Genomic DNA, 21496 nt, shown 5'->3' with positions numbered 1-21496 from the left:
ACTATTTTCAATTGAACATTAAGATTAAATATTTTAACTTTTAAGGTAAAAATACCCAAGACTGAGATTTCAACCTCTCCAGGGGTCTCCAATATGTATGTTCTCCAATATGAATCCTTGAATTTTTTCAAATTTATTACTAAGGAATATATGGATCTTTCTCAAAATGACGTATTTTAATAAAACAAATACTCAATTTTTTCTTTGAGACAATTATCTCATTTTACACTCATTACTCGGATTATCTTTGTCTGACATTTACAGTTTTTTAACACATCAACTCTTAAATTTATATTTCTTTACATTTCTTTCTTTTTCATTCCTTTTCCACAATTTGCTTTACATGACTCAATATTTCAAGGACACCTTGCTGCATCTCCAAGAATATTTTATGTTTCTTGGAAACTTTTATTGTGAAATCCGGAAGCAGTTTTTTAACCCGGAAAAGGTTGCTGTTTACAGCGCAACGTTTTCCGCCACAAAACGACAGTGATTTAAAGAAGTCTCAAAACGGCAACGGTAAGACATTGTTTAGAGGCTTTAAACTTTAAGTAAAGTATTAGTCCTTAACCAGAGACAGAGGATAAACGGGTTTCAGCCGCAGACTTTTATGCTAGCTCTACTTCAACTTGTTTTACAAATAAGGTAGAGTTAGCGTAGAAGCTAGCATTAGCTCACACAAATACACATGCGGATAAAACAATTCCCGTCTTCTGGGATTATTTATTTAGGCACTGATGTTGTTGTTGTTTAAGTAGGTCACCAACATTAACCCTAGTTCACAAATTACATATGTGTATAAGCTTATTTGGGGATTTCCGGTCTCCTTTCTGGCCTTGTTCTTAAGCTTTAGGCAAATTCTCTTAACATGGCAGAAAAAAACCAAACTGGAATTATGAGTAGTGTAATGTATCTCTAAATGGTCATTTTAATAAGATTAAAAATAAATGCGAAACCAAACTACGTGATGTGATAAATTAAATATGAAATATGATTACAAATGTCAGTGGTCAGTGTTAACTTCACTGTTTTTGAGTGTCCAGCTATCAGTTAGATCTTTGGTTGCTGTGTACCTGGATTACTTGGGAGGGAAATGATACCGATCAAACCAGTTCTGAATCGTTCAAAAACAATTTTTAAAAAAATCTAACAATGGACCTTATGGACTGTACTAGTCAAGTGTCCAGTTCTGTAAGAAAAGTGGGCTGTTTTTCCCTTAGATTATTCCAAAACCTCAAAACTGTCAAGTAATAAATCGATAATGGCGTAATAATGTGAATTTTTTCCCTCTCAGAAGCCAATACACTTTAATTTCGCAAAGAACACTTAACACTGGAACCAGAAGATATTTTATATATCCAAAACAAAAGGGAACAGCAACAATAAAATAAAATAGAACGGAAATAATAATAAAAAAACACAACCGAAACTATCAACAAAAATGTATTATGATGTCTCTGTAAACAAAATTGCCCTTTAAAAAAATATTCATCATCAGAATGGAAACTATTGAGCTCCTTTTAATTCATCGTGTGATCATTTGAGTACTGGTAATTGCTTATTGTGACAGGCGTTGCTGTAAACCAAAACCTGAAGTTACTGATTATCAAAAGGTGCTGTTCTCATCAGAATCTTTGTGTTTACTTAATTTGTTCCTTTGTTTTATTTTTATTTCTAGAGGGATGGATTCTCCAGTCAGAAGTGAAAGCTCCAGTGCTAAACAAACAGAGAGAAATGGTAACATCTACTTCTTAGTCTCCTTTATTTCTAGTAGTTTATATATCTAACAAATGTGTTGTTTTCTCTGTGTCTGTAGGACCTTCAGATGATGAGTCCAGTCCAGGAGCACAGGGGCCTCAGCCAGCTAATGCAAGGGAGAGATGCTCTAAGAAGGAATCCTCTCCAGAAGGCAGTAACAAATCCAAGAGCTCCTCCGCAAGTAGCTCAGACGACAGCAGCAGTGATGATGATGAACACCAAAGTGCTCTAGTGAAGATTAGGAGCAGTGTGGCACAGTTACCAGTAAGATGACTCTCATCTTCCCACAATAGGAGCTAGAAAGTTAAAGTTCAAAGACACATTTTTTCTAAAGTAGCATGTTTTTCTGCTTGTCTGATGTTCCCAGGGTAATTTAATTTCGTCCTGTTGTTCTGATTTGTATTACCAGTTGGAGGTTAGAAGAAATGGTACTTAAATGTTTATTTACTTTTCTGCTGTTCTTCCAGCGAGTCAGGTCCAAAGAGAGTGACAGATCCTCATCTAGAGAGAGTAAACGGTCCATGGAAGAAGACGGATCTGAGTCCAAAGAAAACAACCGATCCAAATCCAGAGAGAGAGACGGATTGAAGTCTAAGGGATGTGAAAGGTCGGGATCCAGATCCAGCCGAGAGGATAGATCCAGATCCAGGGAACGAAGAAGGTCCAGGTCCAAGTCCAGATCCAGAGAACGTGGAAGATCACGGTCTAGATCAAGAGGACGGGAAAGATCCAGATCTAAGGGGCGAGACAGATCCAGGTCAAGAGGACGGGATCGTTCCAGATCCAGAGAAAGAGACTGGAACAGAGACCGCTTCGATAGGAGACGCTACCCTCGGTAAGATACAGAGACACAGAGTACCAGTCAGACTTATAAACATTAGACTTTCTGTTTGACCGGTCCAAAGAGCCATATGTTCGACTTAAACCACATATAAAAACTTTTTTGATGAATAATCAACTTTGGCAAAATCCTATCAACAAAACATAAGACAAAATATTATTTATCTCTGTTACAAGAAGGTGTGGAAATATTTTTGAGATTATTGTGTCATGATGGCATGCTTAAAACCTAAACTATGTGTGTAATTAACGTATTACAATATTCACACTATGAGACATTTAAATCTGATCTAAGTAAATAATCTGTGAAATATGTCTTATTGGAAATAATTTGTTGATGCTTGTAGCATATTCTTTGAAACCTAAGCGCACTGTACCACTAGTCTCGGTGATGGCAGCATCATGCTGAGCATTTGCTTCAATGCCAGTGGCTCAGCAGACAGAAAAAAGGAGGATGACCACTTCTAACAATTTCAACTTTATCTCAGATCAACAACCAAATCTTGACATTGTGTTTTTGCAATAGATAAAGACAGCTAAACTTCCTAAAGCTTGTTCTCGTCCAGAAAACCAGTCAGTCTGAGTGAAGTTTACCATTTCTGGTGAGGAACATGCTCCAGTAGTGTGCTATGTTCCTCTGCAATTTGCAAAAAGAACATTTCAAAAGCATGGGGTATGGGTCCGGTTTGCTTCTCTGCCTTTATAAATGACCTAAAAACTTCTCCTTTCATCTGTGTACAGAGATCGCTACGACGACCGACGCGACGACAGGGACAGACGTTTTGATCGGCGAGCCAACAGAGATGAAGATTCAGAGCGCAGGAGGAGGGGCCGGTCTGGCTCCCCTCCAGCAGACAAGGAGCCGGCTGCCGGCGAAGAGCCGCCGGTCAAGAAGAAAAAGGAGGAGCTGGACCCGATCCTGACGAGGACCGGTGGCGCTTACATCCCGCCGGCCAAACTGCGCATGATGCAACAGCAAATCACAGACAAGAGCAGGTAAGGTTGGGTTTATTCCTCTTTCGCCTCCTGATCGTCGATTAGTCTTAATAAAACTACAAACCTCTTTTATTGTTTGTCTTCTGGTATTTTTGTTTCAAATTTTGTTGAATCATGTTGAACGGCAGGCTGCTACTGACATCAATTATCTCTATCCGTTGACATTGCATAACCACTGATGCCTCGCCCTTTTTCACAGCCTGGCCTATCAGAGGATGAGCTGGGAAGCTCTGAAGAAGTCCATCAACGGTCTGATCAACAAAGTCAACGTGTCCAACCTTGTGAACATCATCCAGGAGCTGCTGCAGGAAAACATTGTCAGGGGAAGGTAAGCAATTATTTAACTGTACACTAATGCAAATTCTGGTTTATTTTTTAATTTTCAAAATATTTCCTAGATGTAGAACAGCCGATAATGTAATAACAAGCAGAAAGAGGTTTGCTGTTTGTATGCTGCCCATTTGTAACTTTTCGACTGGTCCTCCGTCTGTCTGCTAGGGGCCTTCTGGCTCGGTCAGTGCTGCAGGCCCAAGCAGCTTCTCCCATCTTCACTCATGTGTACGCTTCCGTCGTGGCCATCATCAACTCAAAGTTCCCACAGATCGGCGAGCTGATCCTTAAACGCCTCATCTTAAGCTTCAGGAGGAGCTACCGGCGCAACCTCAAGGTATCCCGTCAGTCAGGCTTCAAGGATTAACAACCAATTACATTTCTGGCTTTTTTTTTTTAAATCTTCTGTGGTGAAGTAATAAACTTCTTTGGAAATTTTGGGTTTTTAAATGGCATGCTTAAATGTAGTGATGATGTTCTGTGGCTTCTCCTACTTGTGATCCAAGTAGGACTGAAACGATTAATTGAATTAATTATGATTAATCGATTTAGCGATCGATTAATCGTTACCTGGGGTATACAGACTCTAAAAATAGTAATTTGGTTTAATATCTTTCTTTGCAGATATTATTATTTTTTTTCCCTTTATCTACAAATGGTCAAGCATAAACTACAGGGATGCTATCTTATTGCATTATGTGCATTTACCGTACATTTTTATTTTGGTATTTTAAAAAATCATTGAAATATTTGCTTATTTGCACTTTTTAACATATTTGTAATATTGTGCAAAAAAGGCTTAAGTGATTAAATGAAAGACCTGCAGAATGTGCCAATTTTTTTAGGCAATCGATCGATTAATCGGTAAATAAAATCATCGTCATTTGCAGTCCTACTTGTGACCCTTCTCAATAATGTTCTAGTCAATTCTAGTCTAGTTTAAATGTTCTTTCAGGTGAATTCATTCAGAGTCCTAAAAATAGCAAATGTGTCCTTTCAGAGAAGTGGTTTTCGAGTGAATGAGCAGTTTGAATGTGACAGATTCACCTTCGTTCCCAGAGGTGGAAGTTTTCCAACATGAACAGGTGGAGGCGATGCGAGTCCAAATTACTGAGCAGAGAAGGATTTGGAGCTAAATGAGAGACATAACTGGCAGAGGAGGAAGCTTTAATCATAACCTAGAATGTGTTTTTATGTGCTGCTGTCAAAGTTTGTACAATCTGTTCGCTTTTTAAAGGAGATAATTCAGCAGACGAACGCTTTTCGCTCTCACCGTGAAACTTAATGCTTTGCAATGTTTATTGGTTTTGGAAAAAGTTGTTAATTAAAGCGTCTTCTTACAGCAACAGTGCCTGACAGCCTCAAAGTTTGTGGCTCATCTCATCAACCAGAACGTGGTAGGTCCCGATTTCTCCTTCCCGTGCAGTTAGAGTGTCGACGTCCGGCTCTAACGAGGTCATTTGTGTGTGTGTGTGAGAGTTTGTGCTGCATCTCACTCCGCTCCTCCCTCAGGCCCACGAGGTTTTGTGTTTGGAGATGCTCACTCTGCTGCTGGAGCGTCCGACTGACGACAGCGTGGAGGTGGCCATCTCTTTCCTCAAGGAGTGTGGACTCAAACTGACCGAGGTCTCACCCCGTGGAATCAATGGTACACTCCATCAGCAGCTATTGACATTGTATCATCTGCATAGATAGGTCAACACAGGTTTAGATATACCAGGGTTCCAACGCAGCGCAGAATAACATGCAACCTGATTCAGGTGTGTTCCAGATCTGGATAAGTAAAAAGAAAATAGTCTGGAAATATTTGCATTTCCAGACTCCATCTATCCATCCATTAATAATCGATCCATCCATCTTTCTGTTTTATTATCTCCTATCTATTCTTTTGTTCAACATCCATTAAATAATTGGTCCATTCATCCATTTGTCCATCCATCCTTCCATCCTCAATCCATTTGTTTTTCCATTATGGCAAGGCCTGGAAAAGTCAGGGATTAAATTTTTTTCACTACTTTTCAGATCTAAAATCTATCATCAATGGCTAAAAGCAGATTGGGAAATGTTTCTGTTTCCCAACTTTTTTTTTTCTTTATCTCTCCTGTTCTCTGAAAGCTGTGTCCCCCCTTCTCTTTGTTTTTTCAAATGTTCATTCATCCACTCCTTTTAGTTCTTATATCTTTCTTTCCTTCCTTTTTTCCTTTCTCCTGTCTTTTTCCTGCGGTCTGTCCTTTTTGTGCCTTGTTTCTTCCATTGTATCCTTTTCACCTTCCCTATTTGTGTCTTCCTTTTTTCTCCGTCCTTCATTCAACAATTTCTTCTTTGTGTCCTTCTTTTCTTTAAAAATCCCTCTTTGCTGTGTTCTTTCAGCCTTGCCTCCATCCTTCCTTGGCCATGTTCCTTTCTTTCTCCTTTTGATCCTCCTTCCTCCTAGCTTCATGTTTTTGCAGATTCATTGTTTAAGGGCAGCAAGTTGTAGAAATATTTCCCCTAAATTTATAGGTACTTGATTATCTTACGTATTAATGTGAACTTAAATGACTAGGAAGTCTGGAAAAAATATGGAATTTTTACATGGAATAATGTATAGGACTCCTGTTATCTGCCCGTCTATTGAGCATTTCTGCTTTCAATTACAGAGTTTTAATATTAAAACCTGCTGAATGTTTAAACAAAAAATGTCTTTCTTTCTTGCAGCCATATTTGAGCGTCTCAGGAATATCCTCCATGAATCGTCCATTGACAAAAGGGTCCAGTACATGATCGAGGTGATGTTTGCCATCAGGAAGGATGGTTTCAAAGATCATCCCGTCATCCCTGAAGGCCTGGACCTGGTGGACGAGGACGACCAGTTCACCCACATGCTGCCGCTGGATGACGAGTACAACCCAGAGGATATCCTCAGTAAGATGAAGAGAAAGGGGAAGGGGTAGCTTCATCTAGACGTGTGTGTGTGTGTGTGTGTAAGCATTATCGCCGTTTGTGTGTTCATGTAGACGTGTTCAAGTTGGACCCAGACTTCCTGCAGAACGAGGAGAAATACAAAACCATCAAGAGAGGTGAGAACGTCCTTCACTTTGAGGCGCAGTCCAGTTCACGGTGTCCTCTGCCACAGTTTGACCAATCAGCTGTGGCCTTCTGTCAGATATCCTGGATGAAGGCAGCAGCGATTCAGGAGAGGAGGGAGATGGCAGCGACGATGAAGAGGAGGAGGAAGATGAGAACGAGGAAGCGGGAGAAGGTAAGATTAACGAAGAGAAGTCGCTGCCGTTTTTAATTAAAGGTTATCCTAACAATGTTGAAATGATATAGATAAGTGTTTTAAATGATTTTGTCATTGTTATATTTTTGGGTTTAGGATTTAAGCATCTGCAGTTTTAAACTCCATATTAAAAGTAAAATGGCGTTTAAAAGAAAATTTAATGATGACATGGCTTCAATGTTTGTGTATAAAAAAAATGTAAGATTCAGTGGTTTTTGTATCCAATCAGGAAAAAAAATTACTTTGTAGCTTTTTGTGACCGTTGCTCTAAAAAATAATTTGATCTGGTTTGTTGGGGGAAAAACTCCCTCTGGTCCTTATCATAAGAAGCTTTTTGATCTCAACCAGTGAAGAGTTATTAGCTGATCAGAAGTGTATATGTTATTAAGTTTGATTACATTTGGGATGTTTACAACATAAGTGTGTGAATTAGTTTTATTTTTATGATCTTTGTAATATTCTGATAAGCATTGGGTAAAAAACATTTAATAACTAGTCAAACTGCTCTTTCCCTTTCTCCCAGATGAGAAGGTCACCATCTTTGACAAGACAGAAGTCAACCTCGTCGCTTTCAGAAGAACCATTTATCTCGCTATTCAGTCCAGGTACACACACACAACTTCATATTTCTTTTATAGCAGGTCGATAAATATATTTTATCAAGTAGTCAAATTTTTGTTTTTTGAAAGTTTTAGATTTGGAAAATCTGGATTTTTTTCCCCCCCAACAATGACCATAGTTCAGAGTGATGTCAGCATGCCCTACGTTTTTTAACAGATTCTATTTACTTGAATTCAAGTCAATTCAACAACTTTTTTTTTTTTTTTTTTTACGGGAATAAAGTCTTAATATTACACAAATATTGCAGTCATGGTAAAATGAGAATAAAGTCATATGACAACAAAGATAAAAACAATACGAGAATAAATCAATAAATACTACCAGAATAAATCATATCTAAGAAAGATATTAGGAGGATGAGGTTATAATTTTATGAGAACACCCAACACAAAAAAATAACCAAAAAATTAACTATCCAAGCTTTTATTTTTTTACATTAAAATTACTTTTTTGTTTTTATCATAATTTTAAGATGTTCTTTTTCTTTTGGTAATATAACTATATTCTCATAATTAAACAAAAATGATCATAGCCAAGCCCTAATACAATGTTATACAACTCACAGAAGGGTTGATTGAAATAGAAGCCACTTTGTAGAAAATATTTTCTGTCATTTCTAATAAAAAATGTGATCTGGTATGAAAAACATCAATGATTTCATTTTTAGTTGAAATCGCCCAGCCCTTTGTATTGACATCCATTCATTTTAGTAACTGCATTTAAACCTAACCCTACAAAAACAGGGGGGTCCACTGCATTAGGCCTGGGCATTGGCCCCCATTAGTCCCACCTGTCTTCAGAACATTGCTAAGTATGCCAGAGCATGTCCTGAACAGAATAGCTAAACGACTACACACACACACACACACACACACACACACACACCTACCTAACTCTGCCTCAGAGATGCACATTGGCACAGTTGATGACTCAGTTTTGTCTCTGGGTGTTGGCAGTTACTCACAGCTCCTGCTATATTTGATTGAGTTGGACGGTTATTTAAGGCTGAGAGAGAGAGTGAGGCTGTTTTTGTGAGAGACAGTTTTAATATAAGACGACTGAAAATAGAGATTTTAGGAGTGCTGTTGCTTCCAGACATGCTTCTATAATGCTGTAATGATTGGTGTTTTGGTCACAGTGAATGTCATCTCCTTAATAAATATCCTCACAGAGGTGGCCCTAAACATGCTAGCCTGCACAGTTGCCATGGTTTCCCCAAAGAAGATTTGACAGGTTATAATGAGATAAAGATGAAATGGCTACGGAGGTCCATTATTGACACATTTGTAGTTTGGTTTATATGTGTGTTATTTTTGCAGCTTGGACTTTGAGGAATGCGCTCACAAACTGATCAAGATGGACTTTCCTGACACCCAAACAGTAAGTCTATGAACAGAGAAAGGCTTGGGCTGATCAGTAATATAACCCACCTCATACACCTTTCAAAATCTGCTCTGGATTTATGTGAAAGACAAACACAAAGCAGTCCTTAATCATTGATAGTTGGTTCTTAAAATCATTATACAAATAGAAATCTGATAGTTGCGGCATGCAGCTCATCCTTTGATCGGGCAGCAAAGATATTCCCGAAGGGTTTCGTGTTTTTATGTTCACTAAAAGGCGTTGTGACATTGCCGACGCGCACATTCTCCATGTTGCACCCAAGCATTTGTCTCCAGGGCCAATTCAAGCCCTCAAGAGGCTCAGCTCAGCTAAATCAAATAGATGGCTTATTGCCAGGTTTGTGTTGAACTTCATGACATGCTGAGGAGGTAACGTCGCCAAAGTTGGAGCGGGGACCAATCTAAATCATGCAGGACACCCTGGCTTATGGTGATCAGAGCTGGTTGCCCTACTTTTTTCTTCCTTAATTGTTGGTAATTATGCCTATTATTTGTGTAAAAAGGTTTTGTACAGGGGTTTGACATCCTAGAAATGAAGCTAAATTGGTTTCGTTTTGCTTTAGCTGTCAACCAAAGTTTAATTCGAATTAGTTTAACCGAAGAAACGGGACTGGGCTTTATTTGATTTTTTCTTTCACCCTCCTGTCAAAACAGTTGCTCAGAGAGCTGCTAAATATCATAGCTACATTATGATGTCACTCTCTGTCTCCATGCTTCCCTTTATTACTTGACATTCTCTTCACATCAGCAGACTTAGAGGATGAATGATGCCACAGTGCTGTTGGACATCTTGAGGTTTCAGTCTTTTAAGTACTTAAATCCAAAGCCATGTTCTGTAATTGGTTACAGGTTATTTTGAATATTTTACTTTTATCACATTCTGAATCATTTTTTAGTTTTAGCTTAAAAAAAGATTCAAGTTTTATTAAAAATCCACCTTACATTATTTTACTCAATGCAGCGTGAAATCTGCCGTCCTTCTGATTGATATATATATGCAGACAAATTTATCATATATTTTTTTTACCACAGCTAAATGCCTCTCTATTCTACACAACTATATTTTATGTAGCTTCTTCAGCTAATAGTTTGACCTCCTTTTGTGACCAGTTGTTAAAACTCCCAAAAAAAGGATGAACATTTTAACTGACTCCTCAGTCACATGACTTGCCATCCTTTGTGTCTGCAGCTTCATCTGTGTGTGTGGTCCTCGGGTCACATTAGTGTAATGATAATGGTTGGGTTCAGATGCTGATAGTTGCCAGTCAGCTGTGTCTGTCTGTCTGTATAATTGTGAGGATAAATTTGATTGCTTAATGGGCTTTAGACATAAACGCTGTCTTTTTTTCTAGACAGTTGGATTTAGTTTAAAGCACATGTGTCAAACTCAACGTCCGTGGGCCAAATCCGGCCCGCCATAGCTTTTTATGTGGCCCTCTGGATTCTAAACTAAACACTAAGTGTGATTTAAATATTATATTATCAGTCAAATCAATGCAGTTTTTATCTATTTACTGCTACATTATGTAATTTAGGGTGAATTTCCATGCAAAATCAACAAATTGTGCTAGCTATTGGGAGTTTATTGCAGATCTTTCTCAAAAACTTTCTTACTTGTACTAAACTGTCTCAACTGTAATTGATGTCAGACTATAGTCCACAATCTGTACAGCGAGTAATAAAATGTCGCATTTACCATCCAAATTAGTACCACAAACACTTCGATTTTTATTGCAATAACTGGCCCTTTAAGAGCATTCATGATCTTGATTTGGCCAAAAACGAAAATGAGTTTGACACACCTGGTTTAAAGTGTTTAAAAATGCTTGAAGCTATTTTCTCAGGTGTAATTGGTTTTAGACTAATTGTCTTCTAGAAATGGTCTAAAGTGATAACTGGCCAGAGGCTTTCATCTTGAAAAGTAATCAAACTAGAACACCTTTTAACTTTTTTTTTTTACTTCATAATATCTTAATTATGAATTGAAAACTATTGTCGATGTAAAAATGTGACTGTGTGTCTAAGTGTGAAAAATCAGCATCAAAGGTGAAGGTTTTAATCTCCATGACAAAGTCGCTAGGTTAGCACTTGCAATGACGTCTTTGAAGGCAGGAATGGTCTTCACTTCTGGGACAGCTGGATAAAAGTCTCTGTGCCTAAGGTGAACATTTCAGAGCAGAAATTGTGTTCACCTTACACACAATGACCAACATAATGAATAACATGCTGTTTATTTAGCACTTTTAGGTTCAAATCCTGTCTTGAATTGGTTAATTCTGCATGTTCCAAACCCTAGATTGATTGTTTGTTGAAAGCAGAGAGGAATGAACATCATGCTGTGTGTTTTTTCATCCTCTTCTCCGACAGCCGCCCCCTCAGATGCATCTTTACTATCTCAAACTTTGTTTTATACCGAATGTGTTTGAACAAGAGCAAACACCTGCTGTGCTCTGCAGTGACTCTCCGCGAAAACATTCAGACATAAACGCCGCGTGTTTTTAAGAGAGGTCAGAGCTGTCGGCCTTGTCACTCATCATCAAGGCTGAATCACTCACAACAGCTGCGACACACACTTTCGAAGGCACTTGTCCACCGACACGCCTTACCCGCTCCTGATGCCTCACGCTGCCGTGTCCGCTCAAGTGTTTACTGCACCAGAACTGCGCTGCTATTGAAGCTGTCACATCAAAGTCAAGAAAAATCAACGCGTCTCCTTTAACCCACTCGGCACAAATAGGCAGCTGATGAATCCTCATGAGACGCGTAGGACTGCTCCAGTCAGGCGGCGTTTTGCCAGCTCTCAGCAGAGTTTTAATTACACATTTAACTACCTGCTGTAGATCCACAGAACTAAACTCATGCAGCTATCCTTGCAGCAGCGCTCAGAAGTGGGGAGCCAACCTTTGGCAGATATAACTGTGCGTGGGACAGATGTTGCAGATGAGAAGGCTGTTATCGCGGAATCACATCACAGCCAGCCAGCTGGCTAATACTCTTGTGAAAATTACGGCATAACTGCTTTGTCTAGTTGACATTCCTGCATAAACTCTCTCTCTTTCTGCTTTGGTTTTAGAAGTTTTAAGAAGCTAAAGATCAGAATCTAGTTTATATTCTGATAAAACCAAGAAAACTAAGACAAATCGGTCGACCTTCGTTCCAGAACATTTCAGTAGTAAAGCAATAAAACCTCATCTGTTTGATCAGTTAATGGCAATTTGTAAAGCAGATTGTCTAAGGAAACCATGTTTCTGCAGTTCCTGCACCCTAAGCCAGGGGCCTCCAACTCCAGTCCTCAAGGGCCGATGTCCCGCAACTTTTAGATGTCTTTCTGCTTCAGCACACCTGGCTCTGATATTAGCTCATTAGCAGAGCTCTGTAGAGCTTGACTGCATGCTGGTGAGGCATTTCAGCCATTTAATACAAGTATGCAGGGCAAGGGACACATCTAAATGTTGCAGGATATCATCGGCCTTTGTGGACTGGAGTTTGAGACCACTTCAAAAAGCACTTATCTGGCACTTATAGTACTTTCTAAAAGTTTTTATAATTTCATTCAATAGCTATTACGTACTGTTGAGGGTAACGTAAAAAGTTCTTCACGGTTAACTACTTTGTTTTGGTCTATCATAATAAATCAAGAACATTTTGAGTTGATTTATTTTTTTACGTTCTGTTTGGATCACACGGCTTTTGGAGCAAACCGTAATAATTTGGGGAACTAACATTGAGATGGGGAGAAAAATATATGAAACTCATCAGACCACTTAACCAGGATGTAAATTATCAGACAAAGATCAAGCATTGTTGCTTTATTTCATTCTTAGTTTCTTTAAAAAATAAAATGTATTCCCTACATCATTCTTAAAAAAATGTTTTATGAGATAAACTTGTATGTTTCTTGAAATCCAATAAAAACCTCCTAATTCTTTCATCTAAAGCAAAACTGACTTCAACAATTGTTCTTGTTGAATTTGCTATGTGATCAGACCTTTACAATACTTATTCATTTTGATATGAAACTCTATTTTGACTGTGCAGGCGTCATATTTGCTCGTATCAACGATGTATTTTGTGTTTGTGTGTGAACAGAAAGAGCTGTGTAACATGATCCTGGACTGCTGTGCACAGCAGAGGACCTACGAGAAGTTCTTCGGTCTGCTTGCAGGGGTGAGACGCACAATCACCACACTCTGATATTAATACACTTAAAGTTGTTAAAGGTGATGAGTAGTTGTTTGATCGAAAAACTAGCCATTTTTGGTTGTTGCATTAAGTTCATTTTATTGAGAAATTATGCTTGTATAATACAATAAGCTGGAATAATTTGCATTTCTTTTGTAAATCTGGTGAAAATACTATTTGCCGATATGTGCGGATCATAACAAAAAGCAATAAGCACTATGAGCTGAGCTAAAGCAGAAGCACTTGTTGAAGAATATTAGTGAAAAGATGCGTTAAAGTGATGGAGTACAGGCATTAAATTAATCATGTAATTAATGAGTTACATGCGTTAAGTCTAAGGGTTAAAACAGAGGTATAAGAAGTCGAAGTGAAAGCAGACACTTTCTTCTGAAGGTGAACGGTCTGCATATTCTTTGGCACATAAGAGAAAAGTTGAAAAAGCCTAGAAGGTTAAATCCATCGACATGCACAGTTTTGAATGAAGTAGCTTAAGAAAGGAAAACGACGAACTTTAATGTATTGTGAAAATGAATGCAAAGTCTATTATATGCTAAAAGTAGATAGACAATTAAAAGTATGCACCGTTAGCTAGTATTCTTTTAACATATTATGTGCCAATATTGGTTCTAGTAATAACGTGAGCTAACATTAGCATTCTGGCTAACAATGGAAAAGTGATCTGTCATGATAAAATTAGGTTATTTTTATTTTTCCCTATTCTTCCTGGTATTTTCTTCCAAGAAAAAAAAAAGAAAAGAAAGAAAAAGGAGAACAATTTTGGTAATGTATTTACCTTAGCTAATATGCGACCGTTGGCTAACATGCTATGAATAGCATGCTAGCTTTCAGTAGCTTACACAGTCTGCTAAACTAGCAGCTTGTATGCCATTATTAGCTACACTATTCACATTAGCATTTATAGCTAACATGCTAACTTCACACTTTCTTTGGAAAACTGTTGTATAATTATTTCTGGTTAAGACGCATGTGACTCAATTATGTTTGCACTAAGAAAAATTAGAGCCTTGACATTTATTAAGCTGTGTGCGTGTTTGTCTGTGTGTGTGCGTGTTTGTCTGTGTGCGTGCGTGTGTGTGTCTTTGTGTGTGTTGTCCGTATATTTTCAGAGGTTCTGTCTGTTGAAGAAGGAGTACATGGAGAGCTTCGAGGCCATATTTTCTGAGCAGTACGACACAATCCACCGACTAGAGACCAACAAACTGAGGAACGTGGCCCGACTGTTCGCTCATCTGCTCTACACAGACTCCGTGCCGTGGAGTGTAAGGACACACAGTCCGGTTTCATCACGCATCAGAAGGTCCATCTTGGTCTGAGTGAACCAGTAGTGATATTTTCTCTTTGTTTTAAATGAATGCTGATCAGGTGTTGGAGTGTATCCGAATGAGTGAGGAGACCACAACATCATCTAGCAGGATTTTTGTGAAAATCCTGTTTCAGGAGCTCTGCGCCTACATGGGCCTCCCAAAACTCAACCAGCGGCTCAAAGACCCGTACGAACACACACATGCACACACCCACTCACGCACAGTTCAGTGTCTTAATAGAAGAACATAGTTTCTGTCCAATTGTAGCGATAAACAGATTAAACTATGACAATATATGCCTCATTGTTTTTAATAAATAGTTCCTTTTTTGTTGGATGTTGGTCAGTTTCAGAAACCTGAGAGTAATAAGACACAGCATGAATACCTTTGCAATTTATGACTGCTTTAATTTTTCTGCTCCAGAAAATATATTTTAAGAATTTAATTATAGCTCATGTTCTAATGTTTGTTTTGCAGAACCCTGCAAACCTTCTTTGAGGGTCTTTTTCCTCGTGATAACCCCAGAAACACTCGCTTTGCCATCAACTTCTTCACCTCCATTGGACTGGGAGGCTTGACGTAAGTTACATAAACCCACTGAGGCCAGGTTCTCATGTCTGACACGTCACTTTATCTGTGCGTGGGATCGTTAATCGTTTTACGCATCCTTTTTGCCGTCAGCGAGTAAATCTTGTGCAAACTTTCTTTCTCAGCGACGAGTTGAGAGAACACCTGAAGAACGCACCAAAGATGATCATGACTCAAAACCAGGAAGTTGAATCATCTGACTCATCGTCCTCATCGTCGTCCTCATCGTCGTCCTCGTCGTCGTCAGACTCTTCCTCCTCCGATTCCTCCAGCGAATCAGATTCTGACTCCTCATCCAGCAGCAGCAGCTCAGGTACGTCAGGCTAGAGTTTGTTTCCAGATGTTGATTTCTGCCAGCATTTCCCCTCCAAACCCACATTTAATGGGTCCTACAGTTTAGTAAAAGTCAGCGGTTACATAAAGTATAAAGATGACGACTCAGTGCCTGAAAAGTAATTCATACCTCATAAAATGTTGCATATTGTTTTTATGTCACAACAGATTTAAAGTATTTTTACTACAATAGATTTATTTGACAGTCTTAACACAAAGTGAGACTTGGTTTTCAAATTTATTTTACAAATAAACTTTGTAAACTTTTGTAAACTTTTAATGGAGCACTGTTGAATCTGTTTTTGGAAAATGGAAAAGTGCAACATTCTTGATTAATCTGATCATATTTGCATGACAAAATATGATAGTGGATGTATTTAATGGAAAGAAACACAAATTTAAACAAAAATTTAAATATTTTTACTCCTCTTGTATTTCTGCTGCGCAGTTATGTTACTGACTCGTAAAATCCCACTCAAGTAAAATGAAGTGTGCGGGTGTGACGTGACAAAAGCTAATGTTTTCAAGAGGTACAAGTTGTTTTTCAAGGCTCTCTAAATGAAAGAAAATTGGATTATTAAAATATAAAGTCTCTACCAGAGTTTTACCTACTCACATTATTCAAAAATGAGTCTGGAACTACAATTTCATCAACAAATAAAAAGTTTATTAATAGAATTGAGCATTTTAGTGCATATGTGAGCATCTTGGTCTCTGTAGATTCTTCCTCTTCCATTTAAACTTTCCATTTAAACAATTCATTTGTTATCTTTGTACAGATATTTGACTAAAGTAACATTTTTCTTTATTGATCTAACTTTCTAAACTTTTTTTTTTATTTGACAGTTATTGTTCTTCAGGCTGGTGCATCGTCTGTAGTCTTTAGCTCTTTTATTTCCCTGCTTCATTTCTGCTGTAAAACACAGTGGAGCTGAGAACTTGTTTTCCGAGTCATTAGTTTCTCTTCCCTGCATGGCTGCGAAATGCATTTAAAAAGCCTTTGGGTTAAACAGACTACAAAGAAACTTTTAGAGCTGATTCTACAGAACGAGGATGGGTTGAGAACCTGCTGCGGCCTGACTGCAGACATAAAATCCTGCTGGTCAGGTCCAATATGTGGCCATAGACTTTGTTCAGTAGCAGTAAAGCTGCAGTTGTCATGCATGTGTGGAGCAACAAATTTAATTGGTCTTGCATATTGGTGTCTGTTCTTAGAATAAAGTTACATCATTTGCCTGTTTCTTACCAAATGATAATTTACACATTAAACTTTTTATTCTTGGGAAGAATCTGTTATAATTCCTCTCCTTGTTTTGTCTTCCAGATGTTGACAGCAAACGCAAGAAGAAGAAGAGAAAGGGACGCGTCGAAGAGAAGAAGAAAGGAAAGGACAAGAAGAAGAAGGAGAAAGTGGACAAGAGGCGAAAAGGAGGCAGGAGCGACAACGACAATGACGTGGAGAAGAAGGACAGGAGGGACCGTGAGCGTGAATTGGACGAGCGCGCACGCGGGGACGCCCCGGGACGAAGGCGTGAAGACAGGTCGGAGGAAGAGGAGCGGCAGGAGGAAGAGGGCCGGAGACGAAAAGCGGACAGACAAAGAGATGATGACAGTGAAAGAAACAGAGGAAGAGAAGGGGACAGAGGGAGAGACAGAGACAGTGGGCGAGGGAGAGAGAGAGAGTATGAAGACAAGAGAGAGAAGGAGGGAGATAGAGAAAGGGATAGAGAGAGGAATAAAGAGAACAGAGACAGGAACAGAGAGAGGGAGGAGAGGAAGAGGAGATGAAGTGATGGACTGATGACTGACAGATGAGGGGAAGCTTCCCTCCTTCTCTCCTGTCATCCTTCTTTACTCCCTGCTGACTTTATACTGTCATAAACTCGGACCCGTCGTTCTGTTTCCCCCTCAGCCTGTTTTCTATTGTTGATTTTTGATGTTTATTAAATCAGGAAAAAAAACATTAAAGTTGCTGTAGATGGTTTTGATTAATTTTGTTTCCAATTTCTTTGACTCTTAATTGGAGAAACAGTTGTTCTCACCGTTAGGATTGATCCGTTCAGTCTAGGGTTGACGGGACTGATGCTGCTTCCCAGTTGCACTCAGAACTGGGAAATTCCAACTTCCCAGTCTGAAAAATCAACTGGAATGTCCTCAGATTTGAATTTCTCACTGGGAACCTGGGAGCAACTCTGACTCACGACCCCCAATAACACCTTGTGAGGCAGACGCCGCGTTTCAATATGGCTGTTCCTCACATTAACCGCAGTAAGATGGAAATATGTCGATTTTCAAGCCGTGTAAAAGTGCCTAAAATCAGTGCTACATGTTGTGCCAGCAACTCTCAACTGAACTAATTAAAAATGGTGTTGGCTTATGGAAAGTAAAACTTAAACAATACTTACTGGTGTTGCCATATTGAAATTTGAGGGGCACAAAGTCTCCGTTGGATGCGAGTGTGAAAGCTGTGTTGGATGCATTTTGTACATGAAAAGCAGGTGAGTAATGATTTAAATAACTCTAGCATGTAAATAGTAGCGTAAAAGGTGCTTAAATGTAAATACCACAGTTACTGCAGTACGTGTTCTCATGCAACCATAGAGCTGCCATTGGAATGTACTGTACACAAATAAAATCAAGCATATCTTCCTTCACTAATTGATCTTTGATTTAATTAACAATAAGCGTCGTTATGACAAAAAATGGGATGTTTACTACCTTTGTGCATGTGGTAGATCCCGTTGATCACAGATTCAATCAACTGCACATGAGGTCGGCTGCAAGCCTTGATCCATTTCTTGCATTATTCCAGACTCCGTTTGGGTTTTGGAAATGTACTCTTCTCTCTACACGCTCTGGGTAACAGCTGTCGAGATTGTATGTTCCCCCCTGACAGCGTTGGGCAATGATTGTCTATTATTTTCCTCGAAGTCTCTCTGCAGCATGTTGGCAAAGATGAACTCCAGGAAAGTTGAGGTTCAGTTCTTCTAGATAAGGGGCGTGTACTTTGGGACAAATTGCAAAAACCGATTGGTCAGTTGCTGACAAACCCTCATGATATGAAGTGACAACACCAGGACCTGCAGATAAAAGGTAAAAAGTAAAGCTCTTATGTTGTTTTTGTCCCCTCTCCTCCCCTGCCCCTTTAACTTTGATATCCTTAAATAAAGTTCAGTACAACCAATTCCCTTTAGAAGCCCCATAATTAGTAAACAACACCCACTTGTGTTTGATTTGATTTTTTGATTTTATTAAGACAAATTCCACTGAACACACCAGCTAGTGGCAGCATCATGGTGTAGGAATGCTTTGGTTTGTCTATTGCAATTTCTTTTGAATTCTGGTATTTATGAAAATGTTTAGAGGCATGTCTGGTTAATAAATGTCTGTTAATGTGCACCCAAATTGATTAATCTTTGTAAAAATATGTTATTTTTCTAAATAACTCCTAGTCAAACCAAACTCATAATGCAAATGGTTAATAAATACAAACTATCTGTAAGTTTCATGGAAATGTTGCAGGCTACATTTTACATTTGCAGTCATGACAGCCTGCTTTTTTTCTTGTCAGTTTATGATTAATGGGTGTCATTTCATTGACTTTTGTCGAGAGGGAATTTTATACACATGATACATAATTTAAAGTGAAAATCTCTGGATTTCATTTTATAGAGCGTTGTAAATTTGTTCAGGGGATAAATCAGGTTTTTTCTAAGTTGTGAAGGGTTTCTAAACGGCTACAGCTGTTGTCCAGCTGGTTGCCCACGGTGCTTGACCTAGGAAAAATGTTTGATGAAACACATCTTGGGTTGATGCCTAAAAACAAGAGATACAGTTGTTGCAGTGACTACATCCAAGAGAGCAAACATCAAACCCCAGAAAAGCAGAATGTTCCCCTCATCACCTTAAGAAAGTTTCTGTCTTAGAAATTCCTCACTTGACTCGTGTTCATTTTAAGAATTGAAAAGTTCAGATACTATGGTTAATATCTATTTTGTATTTCTAGAAACAAACCACTTTGAAATGACCCTTTTTTTTTTACTTCTTTTTCACATTTCTGAACTCATAAACTCAATAGCTGCTCAATAAACGGAAAACTATCAGAACTACACACATTTTTTCTATCACCCAGAAGCATCTCATCTCAGAACCAATCTCTGAACTATTACTAAAATATTCTGATGAAACCTTTCAGACTGAGGGTTCACCTCTGCAGATTCTATCCCTGCTTTGCAAGATACAACTTATTATTAAGGGGATTTATGCATTTTGTAGTGAAGATATCCTCAATAGTCACATTAAAAATCCACTTTATCCCCCATATTATGACCATACAATGGATTTGAGCCAACAAACACTGAAATCACACAGTCAATTCAACACTGCTGTTTTTCTCTGAACTTGCTTCCTCCCTGCATTGTCCGTAGAACGCTTTTCAAGTCCTTGTTGTTCAGTACATAATTTGTTAATGTGATAATGCTTGCGCAGCTTTAGTGTCAGCCTAAATATGAGGACATTTGTATCCTCATTAAGACTACCTCTGTTGCTTGTCATCTGCACAACGGCGGTCATGAAAAACAGTTTTCGACAGGTTATTTGTTATGTTTGCTGCTGAATATGAGCAGATGCCTGTTTCGATTGCCTGTCGGCATCAAAACCTGAATTGAATAAATGAGAAAAAACAAACTATATTATAGTGTTGGTCAGACTCGGGCTTCCATTCTGTCCTCTGAAATGACACTTTTCTCATTGGCCCAATTTGTGCACACAAAACAGAAAAGATTAGGGTCTAAATACTTCTGAGAAGAATCCACCAAACTGGAATCAGGTCACCACTGTTTTTTATCTTTCTCCGTTTTCTTACTGGTTTTGCTGGACTCTCTTCCAGTTGCCAGTGCCTCTTTCACATATATCTTTGTCCAACCTTGATGTTCAAGGTCAGATCAGGAGAACAGTGTGGGCGTGTGTGTGTTGGTGTGTGTGGGCGTGTGCACAAGTGGGTCATTTCAGAGCTGCACAGCGATTGGCTGCATGTCCTCAGGAGCAGAAGGATGGGATTGGTTTGCCGCTATACAGCAAACACAGAAATGGATCCACGGGGATCTGTGAGCTTTGAGGAATTCTGGGAAACTACAGGGAGGCCCTACAATGTAAGAGCCACTGCACAGAGAGACGGAGAGGGCTGGGGGTGGACTCCTTTTTTCTACAGCCAGTTAAGAATGTTACTGTCCAATTCAGTGATCACAAATCATTTACTCCTGCAGGATCCAAAGCTGTAACTACATACGATAGGAGTAATGTAAAACAAGCTGGAAGCTCAAAACTTTGCATACATGATTAGAGTTTAATTGTTTTACATCTGAAACTCCGGTACCATCGTCGGATTTATTTCTGTTTGGTAGATCTAACAAGTGGACGGATTTATCTCAACCTTAAACCGTTTATTTTGGATCTCCACCTCCTTTAAATCGAGGCATGAAATTAAATCCTGATTTTTAACCTGCATTTTGTATTTGCTCCGGTTATCTTTGTCTCATGTTGCATTTTTTTCGATGAGCTGAAGCCTGAAAGTGTGACAAAAAAGTGACAGAAGAAATCTCTAAGGTGGCAAATACTTTTTCTCATTGCACTGCCTGTCTGAGTTTGATTTTTGTTGTTCTGTTAATTAAAAAAAGCCCAACTTGTATATATATTTTTTTACTACTGAGGAACCAAATGGTCAGAGTCAAATTCCCTGTGTTCATTAGTGTTTTCTGCCAAAAACAACAACAAAAATCAGAAAGACCAAACCAACAGAAAGCCTGTCTCCCAGCACTTTTTTCCTTCTCTTTCAGCTGCTTGTTAGTTTATGATGAAGA

General features: G+C 38.7%; 1 protein-coding gene across 1 annotated transcript; it reads left to right on the top strand.

Moving 5' to 3' along the window:
* Window positions 1–429: 429 nt before the first annotated feature.
* Window positions 430–17630, top strand: cwc22 (CWC22 spliceosome associated protein). Its single transcript, XM_028023595.1, has 20 exons — window positions 430–519; window positions 1679–1737; window positions 1817–2022; window positions 2226–2593; window positions 3340–3594; window positions 3794–3922; window positions 4093–4261; window positions 5268–5321; window positions 5437–5572; window positions 6622–6828; window positions 6921–6983; window positions 7070–7165; window positions 7710–7791; window positions 9127–9187; window positions 13300–13377; window positions 14520–14672; window positions 14776–14903; window positions 15195–15296; window positions 15431–15618; window positions 16963–17630. The coding sequence occupies exons 2-20, from the start codon at window positions 1683–1685 to the stop codon at window positions 17424–17426; spliced, it is 2994 nt and encodes a 997-aa protein (XP_027879396.1). The 5' UTR covers window positions 430–519; window positions 1679–1682; the 3' UTR covers window positions 17427–17630.
* Window positions 17631–21496: the final 3866 nt, after the last annotated feature.

Source organism: Xiphophorus couchianus, chromosome 7 (assembly GCF_001444195.1).
Source record: "Xiphophorus couchianus chromosome 7, X_couchianus-1.0, whole genome shotgun sequence".
Classification (NCBI taxonomy): Eukaryota; Metazoa; Chordata; class Actinopteri; order Cyprinodontiformes; family Poeciliidae; genus Xiphophorus; species Xiphophorus couchianus.
This window is presented reverse-complemented; position numbering and strand designations above follow the sequence as displayed.